The following is an 18,482-nucleotide window of genomic DNA, read 5'->3' as shown; positions in this document are numbered from 1 at the left end:
GTAGGGCGCAAAGATGAACGCCAGGGCGTGCCTATGCAGTGCTGACTTTTCGCTTCGAGTCACAAATTTGTAATGCGCTACTATAACTGTACCAACTGATCCTTCGCGGTAGCGCGTGGTGAGGGAGTTAGCAAAATCGGGTTTAGTGCCCGAGAAGAGTAGTAATCAAGATGCTGTAGCTTCTGTGAGTACCGTATTGTTTGTGGGTCGCATACGCAGTTTCTGCGTCTATGAGTCTACCATGCGTTTTGCATGGGCGGAAGATTCCAAGACAGTCTCGCTTGACTTGAAGGTGACTCAAAGTGTCTCGCTGAATCTGCCGCATCTCGTCTTACCAGTCGCGAGAGTCAAAGGCGACGCATGCCAGACGTACTCCTTGTTCAATGTGGTTCGAAAGGCGATTCTAGCTTGTAAAAGTCGTGGTCTTGTGTGCGCTCAACACCATATTGACTACATGCTGTAGATACCCATGGACAGCGATAGGCAGAGCACGTGACCAGATACAATGCGCCCAAGTTGAAGTCTCGGCGGCAAGAACGTAGACGCTAGAAGAGTGCAGGGTTGAGTGAAAGCGATACCTGACGCGAGCCGCAAAGAGTCCACCCATCGCTCCTTCCTCTCACGGGTGTCCGTGACGATGCGGGGTTAGCGACGTTTGAGTGCGACGGACAGGCTGGATGAGGGTAAGAAATGCGAAAGCAGAGTTAGTGGCGCAGCATGTCCAACGTGCCACACTGTATACGTGGACGCAGATGATTCATTTGCTGGGCACTGGGTGCGAGTTGATGAGTGACGGTTGCTGAGTGAAGAGGCGACCAATTCCTATGAAGTTCAGCTTGGCGTGAGCGGAACGCGTCATGGTAGATCAATGGCTCATGCGACAGCGGCAGCGACGATGGAAAGTCTGTGAAGTGAGTGAATGCATCCCCGTGAGATGTGGCGATGTTGTCAATGTCGTGTCGTGTCGTGTCGTGTTCTTGATCAAGGTGTTGCCAAGGGCGGACGCGTCGGGTGGCAGACACAGCCATAAGCAATGACATAATCCCCGCCTCGGCCGCCCGCCATGCTTCCTGCCCATCGCCATCGGCAGCGCAGGCATAAGCAACGCAGCCGCTCTTTTCTCCGCCCTAATACCCCAACTACCTCATCTCTCTCCCCCACACGCGCGCCAAGATGGGTTTCAGTCTCAACAACCCGCTGCCCTCGTCCATGAGCAGTAAGTCAAGTCACATGCCGCCCGCTTTGTTTAGGCGCGGCTCGCGGTCCGGTGACGTCGCTAACAGCTGTGCTCGCAGGCGAATGTCGCAAGACAGGAAAGATTCTAGCATCCTTTGTCGACCCCAGACAGGCCTTTGGGCCCGATAAGATTATCCCGCCCAATGTCCTCGCCAATGCAAAGGTAAGGACTCGATGCGCATCCGGTGTCACGAAGCTGCCCAAGCAAACACCACAGCAGACAACAACACATGATGAGATGCTGACACAACCCAGGGCCTCGCAATCCTCACAGTCTTCAAGGCCGGCTTCCTCGGCACAGCGCGATTCGGATCCGGCGTCGTCGTCGCCCGCCTCGCAGACGGGTCGTGGTCGGCTCCCACGGCCATCGGAACCATCGGCGGCGGCTTCGGCGGACAGATTGGCTTTGAGCTCACCGACTTCGTCTTCATTCTCAACGACGCCTCCGCCGTCCGTACGTTTGCGCAGGCCGGCTCGCTGACATTGGGCGGCAATGTCTCCATCGCGGCGGGGCCCGTCGGTCGTAATGCCGAGGCTGCCGGCGCGGCGAGTCTGAAGGGCGTGGCTGGTATTTTCAGCTACAGCAAGACAAAGGGACTGTTCGCCGGTGTCAGTCTGGAGGGAAGCGGCATCATCGAGCGGAGAGATGCCAACGAGAAGCTGTACGGCCGCCGATGGACTGCCCGCGAGATCCTCAGCGGACAGGTTCCCCCACCACCAGCCGCCGCGCCACTCCTGCAAGTGCTCAATTCGAGAGTCTTTGCCGGCGTAGGAGGTGCGCAGAACGTTACCAACGACGCCATGTACAACGACATCCCCGTCTACGACAACTCGCGCGACAACGTAGTATGGCAGGGCCGCGAGGGCTCGGCCATGGGCGAAGGCGTGCGCCGTGACCGCACTGGCTCCATGGGCCAGGCACCCAATGACTACGAGTACAGAGACCGACCGCAGCACTCATCTACGTGGGCGGACGACGTATACGACCGACAGCCATCCTCGGCACCCGGCGGCCTCAACCGCTCCTTCTCCACGCGTGCGAACCCCACCGAGACCTTCGACCGCATGGACAACCGAAGCCGCTCCTCCACGTTCGGCGACGACTACTCGTACAGCGACCGCAAGCCTGGCCGACCGACGGCGCCGAAGCCAGTATTTGGACAGACTACGGGGCAGAAGAAGGCAGGACTGCAGTCCGACCAGGCAATTGCCAAGTTCACCTTTGACGCGGACCAGCCGGGCGATCTCGGCTTTAAGAAGGGCGAGATCATCACAATCCTGAAGAGGACGGATAACGAGACAGACTGGTGGACGGGCAGAGTCGGAAGCCGAGAGGGCATCTTCCCAAGGTAAGTCGCACAGGCCATGCCATCATGAACACTCCACTGACCGCCACAGTAACTACGTCGAGACCGTATAAGTCGTTCCTGAGATACCACAACCCCGACCACGTAGACTGTGACACCTCTTTTCATTTATAGTCTAGCGACATTCTTCAACTCCTTTTCGAGCGGTCGGCATTTAGCACCTTGCTTGCTTTCGCATGGCCTGGCGTTCTTCTTTGAGTTCGTTATCAGCTCTCCTTGTTGCCTTCATCCCAGATACCTACGTAGCGAAAGAAGTCGTTGAATCACGAAATACACTAAGATTTGTTGTCTTGCGTGGAGTATGGACGAGAACTATTTGGAGTTACCCCGATTGCCGAGGTGGAGCTGGTCGGCTGAACATCGTATCTATGACCCAGCGATCGCTCCAACCCCCGCCTCAGGCTGCCCCTCACGTTCACCCTCTGCGATATCCGCATCGGCAGGACAATACCCTGCATTAACCTACCGAGACATGTCATGAAATGTGAAGCTACGCTAATGTGGAAGGTGCTTAGAACAAATGCTCGATAGCTACCCCACTTGGCCGTTGCGTAGCTTCGAAGCTATCAACGGCCGTCCACCCCTAACGTCATTCCCGCGGCTGCATACCTATCTTAACTCCGGAACCGCTCTCGTGCCCAACTTGCTGCAATACCTCCCCCCAAACACCAAATCCTTGCGATTAACTGCCTATTTCTCTGCCATCAGCTCAAATCGACATCATGACGACATCATCGTGGGAAGAGACCGCTAGGAAGAAGCGCGAAGCTATCTCGGCAGCCATACCCTCGGAATGGCGACTAGAGAAGTTGCCATCGGTAGAAGAACAGGTCGATGTCACAGACTATGTGAAGCAGTACTTCAGCAAGCAAGAGCTCGACATTACTGAAAGCAGTGCCGATGTGATCGCAAAGACTGTGGCTGAGGGAAAGTGGACTGCTGAAGAGGTCACGAGGGCATTCTGTCACCGAGCTGCAGTTGCGCATCAATTGGTACGTCGCACATCCGATACGTGCAGTGAATGATGCTAAATGGACAGCTGTCATGTCTTCACGAGATCTTCTTCGATGCCGCCATCCGGGATGCAAAAGAGCTCGACGAGTACTACGCAAAACACAAAAAGACCACCGGTCCCCTCCATGGCGTACCCATCTCACTTAAAGACCAATTCCATGTCAAGGATGTCGAGACCAGCATGGGCTATGTCGGCTGGATTGGCACCTTCGAAGGCAAGAAGGGTACTGGAAAAGAGAAGGTGTTCGAGAGTGAGATGGTGAAGATGCTGCGTAAGGCGGGAGCTGTGTTGTACTGCAAGACCAGCGTGCCGCATACGCTGATGAGCGGGGAGACGATTAACAACATCGTTGGGTTTACGCTTAACCCGAAGAACAGGAATCTGACGGCTGGTGGTAGCTCCGGCGGCGAGGGCGCGTTGATCGGTATGAGAGGATGTAAGTGGACTACCGTCTGAGTTATGGCAATCGCCATGAGCGTTCGCGTTTCAAACGAAGAGATCGTGGGTCGCTGACATTGAACAGCGCCATTAGGATTCGGTACTGACATCGGCGGCTCCATCCGCATCCCCGCCGCCTTCAACGGCCTCTACGGCATCCGCCCATCCACAGGCCGCCTCCCATACGAAGGCATGGCAAACTCCATGGACGGCCAAAACACCGTCCTCTCCGTCGTCGGACCCCTCGCCACAAACGCAGCCTCCCTGCGCCTCGCCTGTCAAGCCCTGCTCGAACAAAACCCATGGCTCCACGACCCGCTCGTCCACGAGATCCCATGGCGCCCGGGCCAAGAAGCCAAGGTGAAGTCCGCAAAGAAACTCTCCTTCGGTCTGTTAATGACGGATGGTGTTGTGAACCCCACGCCCCCCGTCCGCCGCGCTATTGAAACTGTTGTTGAAGCCCTGCGTTCTGCTGGTCATGAAGTCATAGACTGGACACCACCATCTCATCGCACCATCAACGACGTCGGTTTCCGCCCCTGGATCTACGACGCGGGTAAAGACGTTAAATCCGCGTTTGCGCTTTCGGGCGAACCCATGGCTCCGCAAGTTACGTTTTACCAAGGCGTCGAGAAAGAGTTTTCGGCTACGGATATCGCGGCTACGAATGTGGAGTTGAGGGCCTTGAAGAAGGAGTATATGGAGTATTGGAATGGTACTGTGGATAAAACGAGTACAGGTAGGCCTGTCGACGCGGTGATTTGTCCGCTTGCGCCTTTTCCGGCGGCGAGGAGGGAGAAGTAAGTTTTGACTGGACGAAGTGCATGTGAGACATATACTGACTTCTACCTCTACTCCTGCAGGTTCAAGTATTATGGTTATTCGACTTGGGTTAATGCGTTGGATTATACGAGTGTCATTGTGCCGGTTGCGACTGTGGATAAGAAGGTTGATGTGAAGGAGGAGGGGTACAAGGCGCTTGATGAGATAGATGGGGGGATTCAGGATGATTGTAAGTGCGCGCGGAAATTTCTGAGTTTGTGGAGTTGTTGTTGCCTCGCGTGGAAGTTCGTTGGGTTGTCTTTGTCGCGCGTGGGGAGCGGAGGAATAGCGAATAGTAAAGAAACTGGAGTGCTAACACGAGTACAGATGACCCTGAGATTTATAACGGTGCGCATGTTAGTGTGCAGCTTGTTGGACGGAGACTGCAGGAGGAGAAGATGATTGCTGTTGCGGAACTTGTAGGTAGTGTTATCGGAAAGTAGAGAGCAGGGTACATTGCCGCGACGCACGATTCATATGCTTCTCGCCAAAGATGATTTCGAAACCCCTCTGTCCTGCTTATCGGTACTGAGTCTTCCATCCGCGGAACTCTCCACCCGAGAGTATCTGGTCGCATAGACATGGTAAGAACCTAGAAGTTGCAAGGCCTCGCCCAAGACAGGTCATCACAATTCGCCGTCGCGACTGGACTAGAGTCGGGATCATGATGCTGTTGCAGACCCTAGTGTTGCGAAGAGTGTCTTGATTGCAAGTCTCCAACCACTCTCGCGACATGGTACTGTGGAAGAACTGCTAGAACTGATAGTTTGATAGTGACATTTACTAAGAAGACTACAGAATCGAAAGAAAGATGGGTATAACAAACATAACGCACCCGGTAATTCCTCTTTACTAGTGTCCACTAAGCTAGATTTGACATGTGTCTGGTACTATTTGAGCAGAGTCTTCTGACTGTGTATAGAGGAGAAGCGCATTGCAAGGTTCCCGAGAAGCGTGTCAAAGGGTGGGTCGTCCAGAACGTAAAGACGTCGCGCGACGCAAGCATCGCTACCAGGCACGGGAAACGAGAGATCCACGAAGCCACCGGTAGAAACGAAACGCTTCGAGTCCCATACGATGGACTTTACCATCGCATTATCGGAGCGGGTAGTGAGTTCAAGACGATCAACGACCTTGGAAGAGATGAAGTTGTCCTGGACTTGTCGCGGAGAGATGACGCAGATAGCGTTAGGTTTCTCGCTCAATTTAGAGACGACTGGAACCTTTCGCATCGCTTTCAGCAACGGTTTGATCTCTGCACGAGAGACCTTGCGCATTGTCAGTGACGGCATACCCGCGACCAGTGTGTTGACTCACAATGTTCAAGTGATTGGGACGTTCTACCGGTTCTGACAGACGCGCCTGTCCTGACGCTGAGATGGGTAACGCACTACCCGACGCTATGCTCGCCATAGCCTTTGCGAAATCGCCATGACAAGAGAAGACAGCGTACTTTCTGATTCTTTGTCAGCGAGTCCCACAAATTGGCACGAAAGGCACTCACATATAATAGCTGTTGACCTTATCTGCGACGTGTCCGTTGATTTGCAGCGTGTTGTCGAAGGCCTTGTTCCCAACAACTGCTGACTGATGCGTCACTCGCTTTGCGCCTCCAGCACTCTCTAACACAGACATCGCTGATCCATCCTCGCCTCTGGAGTCGCGAATGGTACGGCCGACATCACTTCTGTAGAAGCTGCTCATAGTTCGAAGCGAGAGTGCAGAGCAGAAGGGAAGAGGGCAAAACGACGGGCTGGGCTGAGGGCGGCCAGCTTTGCGAGTCCCGGGGGCGCATCCGGTTCATGTCCGCAACGAACGCGGGATGTGGCAATTTGAGAGACCCTACAGGTCGCCCAACACGCATGCGCGTAATCGCGGGGATACGCTATCACGTGGGTGGTTCCACCCTTTAAATGATTTGCCGGGTCGCTACCGGTGAATTGAGACAGGCATAGCGCGTAACAGGCACGAGCGACGCCCCTGCCACTTCCGGTCGCGTTGATGATGCGCAAGCTGGAGATCTGCCCCACTTCATCTTTCCAACGTGCAGCAGCGCCCACGCGAACAGTTCGATGTACAACCCACATTGCAATTCCACGGAAACAGATTACACACACAAGATCAGCCTCGCGAGCTCTTCGCGCATCATGGCCTCGAAGTAGAGCGCCTCTCTGGCTACGCGCCCACCCCAGCGCTGTCGGGCGCATCTTGAAGTTGCGCGCGCCTACAAGGCTGATTGCGACGGAATCGCCTCGGTTCGCGCACGATGGGTAACACCTACGACTTGGTGCAACAGCTTCTCAGGGACCATCCTTCTAAGGCGGCCGAGCTCCTGATGATCTACCTTCAGGATGAAGAGAAATGCGCAGCGGCGGAGCGTTATATAGGGCAGCACCAACCGCAACGACTTCCCGAGGCGCCATCTGGACAGCAGTACGAAGCTTTACCGCCACGCGCACATCATCGCAACTCGTCTCTACAGCAAGCGTCGGCACGGCACAATATTCAGAATGCCAGGCACATCATGCAAACTCCACCCACCAGCGCGGGCTCAGTCAAATCGGCCACTTCCGGTCTTGCGGCCGCCGGCATGGAAAAGATATCTTTTCTCTCATGCGACGACGATGGAGCGGATCAGCCAGTCATAGCAAGACGTGCGCCAGGGAGATACAATCTGATTGGCGATGGAGTGGCGTACGGCCGCGGCCTCAGTGCCGGTCAATTCGAGGTGGACGAGTCAATACTCGTACACACATCTGCTGGAGCCGCGAAGTGGGTGGCTGTCAAGGCCGCCGTGAATCTCACATGGCGCCGTCGCAATGAGTTCAAAACCAATATGGATACATTCTACGTCGTGTCAGCAAGACTGCTCGATAGCGATGTCGTTTTGGGATCTGAGGAGTCCATGGAGCGCCAATTCCCCTCAGGTCAGTCCCACACGTTCCGATCAGTGTCCGCGCAGCCAGGCTGATCTTGTCTGTCGCGACAACAGAGGTTCAAGAAGCGCATTCCCCGCAAGGTCGCTACCCACCAGGCTTCGTCACCGTGGACGAATACGATCAAGCAGTTCCGCCGCAAGCGCCGACTGCGCCGATACATCCATATCAACACCAGTATCAGCCACCGTCTCCCGAAGTTCAACGGGCATTCGGGCGCGTCGGTGCAATGCACGAAGTACAACGCATGCGAGGATCCGAGCCACCCGCCCAAGTTGCACCATCAGCGCCCGCGAACTACAGTCCGCAGAGTGACGCACCTATACCAATCCCAAGCCAAGGTGATCCGAGCGACGAGCTCGAAATTGAAGGTTACTGGGGCAGAATGCCGATCAGCATGTCAGTCGATATCAGCGGTTCGGGAGAGCAGTTCTTCCAAGCCTTTCAATGTATGGCCATAGACCGGAAGCGCGGTGACAACCTGGACAGGCAGAGACTGGCGGTGTGGTTGAGAGCGGACGAGGATGGTCCCGAGGATGAAGCATACTACGTCAGTCTTGATCAAGGTGCACTAGAGAAGCGCTGGAAGATGGTCGTGAGATGGATTCGAAAGAACAAGAACTCGGAAGAACCGCATCTGTATGCGACGGTCGAGATTGCGGACGGGTGATGAATTTCATGTCGCGCAGTTCTGCCAGACATCGTCAGGCCACCAGATCCACAGGCACAGAGCGGATCGGCTCAAGACAGATTACCACAATGCGCACGTCAGCGTTATTGCGCGCGGCGAGCCAGGCGCACGAAGTTTAGGCCATCGCGCGCAAGGCGACCAGTCTCAGAAAGCGCATCGCGACCAGAGCGAAGACCAGTTTAGAGAGTGCTGCTCTACACACTATTACTGCCCTACATCGCGCAAAAACGTATAAGAGTTCAGAACAAGGCGCACAAAAAGAGAGGTACGCGAAGAAGAGAATCGCAGAAGACAGCGCGTAAGAAAGATGTAGAACAAAGACGTAAGAAGAAAGTATAGAAGAAAAGAGTAGAAGAGAAGGTAAAGTGCGTAAAGGTTAGCGTGTATAACGTATAGTAGTACTATTTAATATAGAATAGAATATATTATACTTTAGACTATAAGTATAAAAGTAAGTACTAATATAGGTATATACTCTATAGTCTAGTAGGCTTTATAGTCTACTTATACTAAAACTTTACTAAAACTACCTCTACTCTTACTATAGTTAGAAATCTAAATAGAGTCTATTTAGGTTATATAGTCTATACGTAGATTTCTATATCTAACTAATATAAAGTAATAAGAATATATATTCTTACGCTAAACTAAGCTAAGCGTTAGAGCTTACTAATCTAGAATAGTAAAATCTAAAAGTATTTTTATTTAGTATTTTTATAGATATTACTATTTAAATTCTATTATTTTTATACTATAGATTAACTTTTTACTATTAGAATATATCTTTTAGATAATAATACTAATAATTATCTACTATTATATATTATATTAAGCTATAGAAAATATAAAGTTTTTATAGATTATATAACTATCTAATATACTAGCTATCTAAGAAATATTAACTACTATAATAACTATACACTATCTATATAATCTATCTATATTACTTAATATAATTAAAAATATAATATACTATTTATATAAGTATAGAATACTTATTTATAAGTAGTATATAACTATACTATAGAATCTTAATATATATCTATATTAATATTATAGTATTAGTAGCTAGCTATAGTAGTAGATTATTATAAGTTATAATAATTATAAATAGATTTAGAATCTTACTTTAGAGTTAATACTATATATACTATATATATATTATATCTATAAGTATATTTATTATACTAGCTCTAGAAGCTATAATATAGTAAGAGATCTAGAGAGTTAGATCTACTATAAATAAAAAAGACCTTTCTAGTTACTTTCTTAAATAGATTTCTACTACTACTATAATTACTTATCTATATACCTAGTACTAAAAGAATTATAATTAAAATTATATTACTTCTATCTTTTTAGAATTTACTATCTACGTACTATTACTTTATTATACGTAATATAGTAGTATAGCTATAATATATCTATACGCTTTATACGCGCTAATTCTAAAGTAGATTATTTCTAATACTTTAATAAACTAAATATTTAGCTTATAGATAAAGCTACTAATATTATTATATAGTAAAGTGTATAGTACTAAAAGAATTATAATTAAAATTATATTACTTTTATATCTTTAGAAATTAGACTTTATATACTCTTATAGTATTATATACTTTATAGTAGTTTAGCTACTATATATCTATACGCTTTATATACGCTAATTCTAAAGTAGATTATATCTAATACTTTTTACTTATATACTTTACGTCTTTTTCTACTTTATATACTTTTTATCTTATACACTCTTTTATCTTTTATACTTTTTTATCTTTTATACTTTCTTATCTTTTATACTTTTTTACTTTTTATACTTTCTTATCTTTTATACTTTTTTACTTTCTATACTCTTTTACTTTTTACTTTCTTTTATATACTTTCTTTTACTTTCTCTTTTACTTTATTTTACTTTATCTTACTTTCTAAGTAACACTAGCGTATCTTATAGACTATTACTTATACTTTAGTATCTTTATTTTTTTTTCTTTTTTCTTTTTACCTTACTATTTATTAAGTATATAGTAAGTTAATTATAAGACTAAAGATTATCTTAGACTCTAATACTAATATATAGCTAAATTACTAGTAGTTAGAAGTTTAATAATATTAGACTTTACTATATTAAACTAACTATCTTCTACTAAAGTAGAAATAATAGTAGAAATATTATATCTACTAGATCTAGGTAATAAGCGTTCTTATATAAAGGTAATTACTATTACTAAGAATATAATCTACTTATATTATTTTAAGAAAGAACCTAATAATCTAAATAATTTATACTACTTTATCTATTATATTTATAAACTCTTTCTAGAACTCTAGAATAGTATATATAAGTTTTACTTTCTAATTAAACTAAATACTTAAGTAGTGCTAGAGCTATTACTACTTAATAATTACTCTTTTAGCTTAGAAATTATTAATAAGAAAATAGTTATATACTCTATATAGAAGTTAGATCTTACACTATATTATATATTACTATAGATCTACTTAGAATTTAAGTATATTCTTAAGTAATAACTTTTTAAATAGTATCTATTATCTATATAAATAGCACTAAGCTATAAAAATAAAGAATTAGAACCTACTTATCTATAAAACTATTTTTTCTATACTTTAGCTTCTTTACCTAATTATAGAAGTAGTAAATTCTCTCTAATCTTATAAGCTAAAACTATAACTAGTCTACTTCTACTAGTAGCTATAAAGATATTACTACTTTAGAATAGTTACTATACTATAAACTTTACTCTTAATTTTAATAAAGTAATCTATCTAACACGTTTAGTTCTCTTATCTTTAGTTCTAGAATAGATTTTACTAAAGAATAAGATTAAATATAACCTTTATAAACTAGAGCTTTCTATCTATTTCTTTCTTTATTATATAATAATATATCTTTTACTTAATAAGAAAGTTATAGTATACGTAGTACTACTACTTTTAGATAATATAGATAGATATAGAACTCTAAACTTTATATATAATATATACTATTTTACTAATAATAGAATTATAAAAGTAGAGATTTATATTTAGACTAAGATTTTAAAGCTTAAGAAAAAAAAATAGATTTAGTTCTTTATAAATAATAGTAAAAAGATTATATAGGTTTTCTAAGTAGCTTATAAAGTAATATATAGAGATAAGTATAAGTATAAAGCTTTTTAAGCTTTAAATACTACTATATAGTATCTAAGAATAGCTTAGTATATAGGCTTATAAAAAGATTATTTTTACTTTACTAGTATTAAATTCTATAGTTAGAAATATACTCTAATCTAAAAAATCTATATATATATCTTATATATAATAAGTAAGCTTTTAATATAAGTATTATAAATTAGATTAGTAGTAGATATATAGAGTATATATATACACTACTTTTTTATATTTCTAACTAAAAGCTTATACTATAAAGATTCTAATAAAGTATTCTAAGTAATCTAATAGATATAACTAATAATATTATTAGTGCTAAATCTTTATAAGTAATTATCTAACTAAATAAAAAAAAGTCTATATATCTAATAACTCTTATAGTACCTAGAAACGCTCTATAAAGTAGATATAAACTATTATAATAAATATTAATATAAATTAAAACTCTAAACTATACTTATAGAATTATAACTAATTATAGTATAATCTATACTTACTTAGTAGAGAAGTAACTAAAAAGGCTATTTTAGTAGTATCTACACGCGTTCTAAATACTACCTAACTATTATCTACTAATATATTATGCTATATAATACTACTTCTAAAAAAGTTTTTTTAGATTTATTATAATATACTTTAATACTAACTTATATCTTAACTATAATTATATTTAAGAAATATATATATAGTAAAGAGCTAATCTATAAGTAATAAAAATTTAATTATATAACTAAATATATTATAATAAGAATTTTTTTCTTTAGTATTAAATACGCTATACTATATAAAGTATAGTAAGAAAGTAATCTAAAAAGACTTTTTAGGTTATCTAGTAACTTAGTTCTTATTCTACTAATATAGTATAGAATAATTACGCTAGTAGTACGCGCTACTTTCTAAATATATTATAATAAAAATATTTTTCTTAAGTATTAAACACGCTATACTATATAAAGTATAGTAAGAAAGTAATCTAAAAAGTCTTTTTAAGTTACTTAGTAACTTAGTTCTTATTTTACTAGTATAGTATAAAATAATTACACTAGTAGTATACGCTACTTTTTAAATAAGTTATAATATAAATATTTTTCTTTAGTATTAAATACGCTATACTATATAAAGTATAGTAAAAGAGTAATCTAAAAAAACTTTTTAGATTATCTAGTAACTTAGTTCTTATTCTACTAGTGTAGTATAGAATAATTACGCTAGTAGTATATACTATCTACTAGCCTCTTAAAATAGAAGCTACTACTAAAGTATAAATTAAAATATATACTATTATATCTTCTACTACTATATAATCTCTATTTCTATTTATTAATATATTATATATATAAGATTAACACTAACACTAACTATATTAGAATTCTAACTTCTATACCTAAAGACTATAAAAACTAGTTAAAGCGTTTATTCTACACTAGACTTAAAATAGTATAGTATATAGTAAAAGACTCTACTCTACTAGTAAAAGACTTCTAAATTATAGTATTAAGCTATATAATAATATTATAATAAGCTATAAAAAAGCTTTAAATAATACTATATAGTATAATACTTTAGTAAAAGGCTTCTACGTTCTAGTAAAAGATAAGTAGAATATACTAAAAGACTATACTAAAAGGCTATATTAAAAAACTATATTAAAAGACTACTATATCTAAGTAAAAGATATCTAAGGTATAGCTACGCTATATAATAAAGAACGTAATAGTAACTAATAATCTAATAGTCTATCTAAAAAAGTACTAGTAAAAGACTTATTATATGTAGGTTTTCTTCTATATAATATAGTAAATTTCTCTTCTATCTAAGAAGCTAGATATATAATATTACGTATAGTTTATTCTATTCTAGAGATATATAAAGTAGCTATTTTATATCTATTATCTCTTATCTTAGATAACTCTAGGCTTAGATAGTCTAATCTATCTACTTAAATAAAAGCTTAGAGTCTAAGTTAAATCTATTCTACTTCTATAGTTCTATATACTATAATATATTATTACTAGTAACGCTAGTCTTATTAGTGTTATCTAACTATATTCTTTAGCTTATAACCTTTATAGTCTATTCTATAATACTAGCTTATATAGTACTCTATTAACTACGCTATACTAGTTCTAATAATAGTATTTATATTATAGTCTATTACTTCTTATTCTTTATATATATTACGTTTTTAAGTCTACTCTACGTAGTATATATTACGTGTAATATTATATTATAAGGCACTTTTTATTATATAGTTATCTTCTTTAGTCTCTATCTATACTTTACTCTTTACTTTTATTACTATTACTAGCTATATCTATACTATCTACGCTTCTATAATTATCTAAATTATGTACTTCTACTATTTAAAAAAACTATAACCTATTCTCTACTAGCTCTATTAGTAACTCTACTAAATAGTTTTCTAAATTACTTTTATAGATTACCTTAAGAAATAGCTACTTAGAAGAAAGTTTCTTTTATATATAGCTTATAAGTAATAGTTCTACTACTTTATAAAAACTACTAATATTATTATTATATTAGGTAACTATCTCTATCTAGTTTTCTAGTTTTAGAATTAGCTTTTACTCTATAAATAAATTTAGAATAAACGCTTTTAGTAGTAGTATAAAGATACTAGAACTAAACTTTTACTTTAGTATCTACTAACGCTTTCTATATTCTAAGTACTAGTTCTAGTTATAATACTTAGCTATATACTTAATCTATATTAACTTTTTATCTATATTACTACTAATCTTATAGAAGAGTTATTCTCTAGTAACTATTACTACGCTTTACTTTCTTATACTTATAAGCTTTCTCTATTTTCTTAGAATATTCTCTAGCTATTTATATTCTAAGTAAAAAGTAGATATTACTTATTAATACTATATATTACTTATAATTTCTATAGTTTTACTATAATATATAGTTACTAGTAGTATATAAAAACTCTACACTTTACTAGTAGATAGCGCTCTTTTAGAACGCCTACTCTTTTACTATAAAAGAATAAGCTTACTAGCTTATAAATTAGAAATAATATCTATTCTTTATATTATTTATAGCTCTACTCTATATACTAGAGCTAGTACTATAGTATTTATAGTTATAAATAGTTATCTTCTACTTCTAGCTACTTTCTTCTATATTTCTAATACTACTCTCTATTTTCTTAAACTTTCTACTATTATAACTACTTTTATATAGTTTATTATTTTAGCTATCTTACTTACGCTAATCTTCTCTAACTATCTTATAAAGTTATAGTACTTAATCTTATAGTTTAAATATATAATCTTATTTTATTATACTACTACTAAGTCTTATATACTAGTAATAGTTTCTACTAGCGCGTAGTCTAACTATTTCTTTAATTATTAATTAGTCTACTTTATTATTATTTTCTTTCTTATTTACTTTAATAGCTAATCTAACTTTTTCTTATTAGATAAGGTATTTCTATTTAACTATAGGTTATTATAGGTATAGTTAATAAACTATACTAAGTACTTTTTTATAACGCGCTAATAGAGCTACTATATAGTATTTTCTAGTATATATATAATAAATAACTATATACTTTCTACTATATCTAGAAGAATATAATAGACTATATTATCTAGTTTTATATATTAGTAGATCTCTTATACTATCTTACTTATATCTTTATTTTTCTAAAGCGCGTTAGGTATAATTTCTAGTTCTTTAGTTACTATTATATAGTTTTTACTATTCTTATCTTAAACTCTAGAAGCTTTAGATAAAGATAGAAACGTAGACTATTTTTATTTAGTATAATATAGTAGTAGGTCTCTTTAGTCTAAATACTACTTTTATATACTTATTTAGTTTATAAATTTAGAAATATATAAGAATAAAAATTTTCTTTAAACTTTTCTTCTTTCTCTATTCTATTTTATTTTAATCTACTACTATATTCTTATCTATATCTATCTATTAGTATATTTCTTTTTAACTATATCTTCTAAATTAATATAACTAATAAGCTTATTATTTACCTAATACACTAGTATATTATACTCTCTAAAGCTATTAAAAAGTACTTCTAAAGGTATTATTCTAAAAACGTCTAATCTAAGAATTATACTATTATATAGTAGAAGGCACTAGACCTTATCTATATATCTAGCTTTAAGAAAAACTATATAAATTTCTTCTTTATAAAGCTAGATAGCTTTTCTCTTAACTTTATTTAGTATCTCTTTATATATCTAGCGCTAGTATATACTATCTATTCTAATTTTATTTATATTTACTTTAAGAAAAGTAGAAACTATAATATAAAAGATTATCTATACTTTTAACACTAACTTTAGAGTTAATACTATACGTGCTATATATATATTACGTCTATAAGTATATTTATTATACTAGCTCTAGAAGCTATAATATTAAGTTAAAAGCTAATTAAATACTTATATATATTTCTATCTCTATTATAATACTCTACTTTAAATTCTATATATTAGTCTATAAGTCTTGTATAGAGTACACTTTGCTGCTAATACCTATATTACTAATAATACTATCTTTCTATAGATTACTTATAATTAGAAATAGAATACTATACTTATAACTATCTTTACTTTATACTAAGAGTAATAGATTCTATAAATCTATAAAGATAGACTAATACTATAGAAGTTTATCTATTTTCTCTTTATAAATATTCTACTAGTTAATATATATTATCTTAGTATATAAGAGCTACTTATCTTTATATATATCTACTAAGCAGCGCTCTAAAATAGTGTGTATTTAGTAGCCTAGTATTAGTGCTTTTAAATAGAATATACTATAAAGACTACTATTTAGAGCTATTAGCGCTATTAAGTAGAATAAGTAACGTATAGTTAACTTCTTAACTACGTTCTCTACTAATACCTTATATAGTTTATAGTTTTATACTACTCTAAGTAGATATTTTATAAATATATTACTAATATAACTAATTATAGATATAGTATAATATACGTATAGAATAATATTAGCGTACTACTAGGCTAGCGCTTATTCTAACTATACTATAGCGCGTTTTAGTAACTTAAACTCTAAAAGCTTTATCTAAGAACTTCTTTACTTTATTAGCTATATCTTATTTTACTACTTTTATAATATATCTTATATAAATAAAACTAAGATATAAGTATATGTAGAAGTTATATTAATTAATTACTACTAGTAATAATAGCTATAGTTCTAGGTATTATAGAAAGTCTATAAACTCTATTTAGAAAGTAGACTAAGTTAAGGCTAGTATTATTATAGTCTATAGTAGAAGATTTATAATAAAGACTAGATTATCTATTAAAGTAGTGCTTATATCTATAGCGTTCTTAGTACTTTTATAACTCTACTCTACTATAGTTATATTTACTAAAGTTATAACTAGTCTTAAAGTAGTATTTATTTAGAATAGAACTATAAACTTTATATAATAAACGCTGCTTATCTATAGCTATAGTAGATAATAGATTATTTAGTTTACGTACTAACGTAGCTTTACACTACTTTTACTTCTTATAATTATAGTCTATCTACACTTTAGATCTATAATTTATATTAACTTAACTAAATTAAGTTATATTATCTTTATTAACTAAGCTAGACTCTAAGTAAAAAAGTATAGAAGTACTTTATCTATAGACTTAATATTAAGTAATTTACGTATAGTAATATCTTTATATTAAGAATAGTATAATAATTACACTAGGTACACGCCTAGTAAAGAGAATAACTTAGGTTTATAGTAATAACTAGAGAGATACTATAGTGTAAGGTTTTTATATTATTATTATATCTATAGATTAGATAAAGTATTCTTCTTATAAAGCTATTTAGCTAGATAAAGGTACTTATCTACTAATAGACTAGATAGTGTTAAAAGCGCTCTACGTTGCACTAAAGATTTATTATTCTAAGTAAGATTAATATAAACTATATACTATATCTTATTAGGCGTAATTAGTAGCGTAGTACTAATAGTAGCTATACTATAGAAAGAAATAAGTAGATACTAACTTTAGTTCTTTACCTTCTATAATAATTAGAGTAGTAAGCTTTATTTTTAATACTAGTGTAATTTACTTATTATATTCTATAGTGTAGTTCTTAATTATACTATATACTCTATATAAGATAATATCTCTTACTATATATATACTATAACGTTTTTGCGCGCTCTATATTTAGCTCTATTACTTTTATAGCTACTACACTATATTAAACTACTACTAAACTTTATTACTACTATAGTAGTCTAATGTTCTATTACTTCTAGAGCTAAGGTCTTATAGTAGTGTTAGCACTTATTACTCTTATAGTACTATAGTATATAGAAGTTATATAACTATCTTTACTAAAACGTAAGCACTATCTAGAATTATATTTTCTAAGTAGTTATAAAGAGAGATAGTCTTTAAGTAGTATATTTATAGTAAGTAATAGAGCGCGCTCTAGACGTAGACTCTTATATAGATTAAGATTATACCTAATTTATAAAGTAAAATAATAGAGCTATTTCTATTATAAACTTTTTTAATATTACTTATAGATTTATTAGGTTACGTTCTTATAGTACTAGGCTATATTATTAGTAGGCTATCTATATAACTACTAACTCTTAAATTTTCTATCTTTTAAGTATATATAAGTAACTTTATAACTACTATATTCTATATATTACTTTTATAATATTAAGACTACTTTATAGCTAGTAATATTTCTCTAATCTACTTACTTTATAGTACTTCTATAACACTAGCTCTTACGCTAATATC

General features: G+C 37.2%; 4 protein-coding genes across 4 annotated transcripts; 3 read left to right on the top strand and 1 right to left on the bottom strand.

Annotated features, from left to right (window-relative positions):
* Positions 1-1,173: 1,173 nt before the first annotated feature.
* J4E92_010200 (uncharacterized protein) lies at positions 1,174-2,656 on the top strand (the record flags this gene model as incomplete). The annotated part of the gene is made up of 4 exons (XM_051501539.1): positions 1,174-1,216; positions 1,296-1,399; positions 1,492-2,585; positions 2,635-2,656. 4 exons carry the CDS (start codon positions 1,174-1,176, stop codon positions 2,654-2,656), a joined length of 1,263 nt encoding a protein of 420 aa, XP_051348170.1.
* Positions 2,657-3,325: 669 nt separating this feature from the next.
* On the top strand, positions 3,326-5,321 carry J4E92_010199 (uncharacterized protein; the record flags this gene model as incomplete). Its single annotated transcript, XM_051501538.1, has 5 exons — positions 3,326-3,595; positions 3,643-4,054; positions 4,142-4,856; positions 4,920-5,068; positions 5,206-5,321. 5 exons carry the CDS (start codon positions 3,326-3,328, stop codon positions 5,319-5,321), a joined length of 1,662 nt encoding a protein of 553 aa, XP_051348169.1.
* Positions 5,322-5,768: 447 nt separating this feature from the next.
* On the bottom strand, positions 5,769-6,291 carry J4E92_010198 (uncharacterized protein; the record flags this gene model as incomplete). Its single annotated transcript, XM_051501537.1, has 2 exons — positions 5,769-6,146; positions 6,196-6,291. 2 exons carry the CDS (start codon positions 6,289-6,291, stop codon positions 5,769-5,771), a joined length of 474 nt encoding a protein of 157 aa, XP_051348168.1.
* Positions 6,292-7,144: 853 nt separating this feature from the next.
* On the top strand, positions 7,145-8,484 carry J4E92_010197 (uncharacterized protein; the record flags this gene model as incomplete). Its single annotated transcript, XM_051501536.1, has 2 exons — positions 7,145-7,805; positions 7,871-8,484. The coding sequence occupies 2 exons, from the start codon at positions 7,145-7,147 to the stop codon at positions 8,482-8,484; spliced, it is 1,275 nt and encodes a 424-aa protein (XP_051348167.1).
* Between the last annotated feature and the right edge of the window lie 9,998 nt (positions 8,485-18,482).

Source organism: Alternaria infectoria, assembly GCF_024043175.1.
Source record: "Alternaria infectoria strain BMP 0036 chromosome Unknown scaffold_33, whole genome shotgun sequence".
NCBI classification, from domain to species: domain Eukaryota; kingdom Fungi; phylum Ascomycota; class Dothideomycetes; order Pleosporales; family Pleosporaceae; genus Alternaria; species Alternaria infectoria.
The sequence above is the reverse complement of the archived record's forward strand: the minus strand, read 5'-3'. Positions and strand labels throughout refer to the sequence as shown.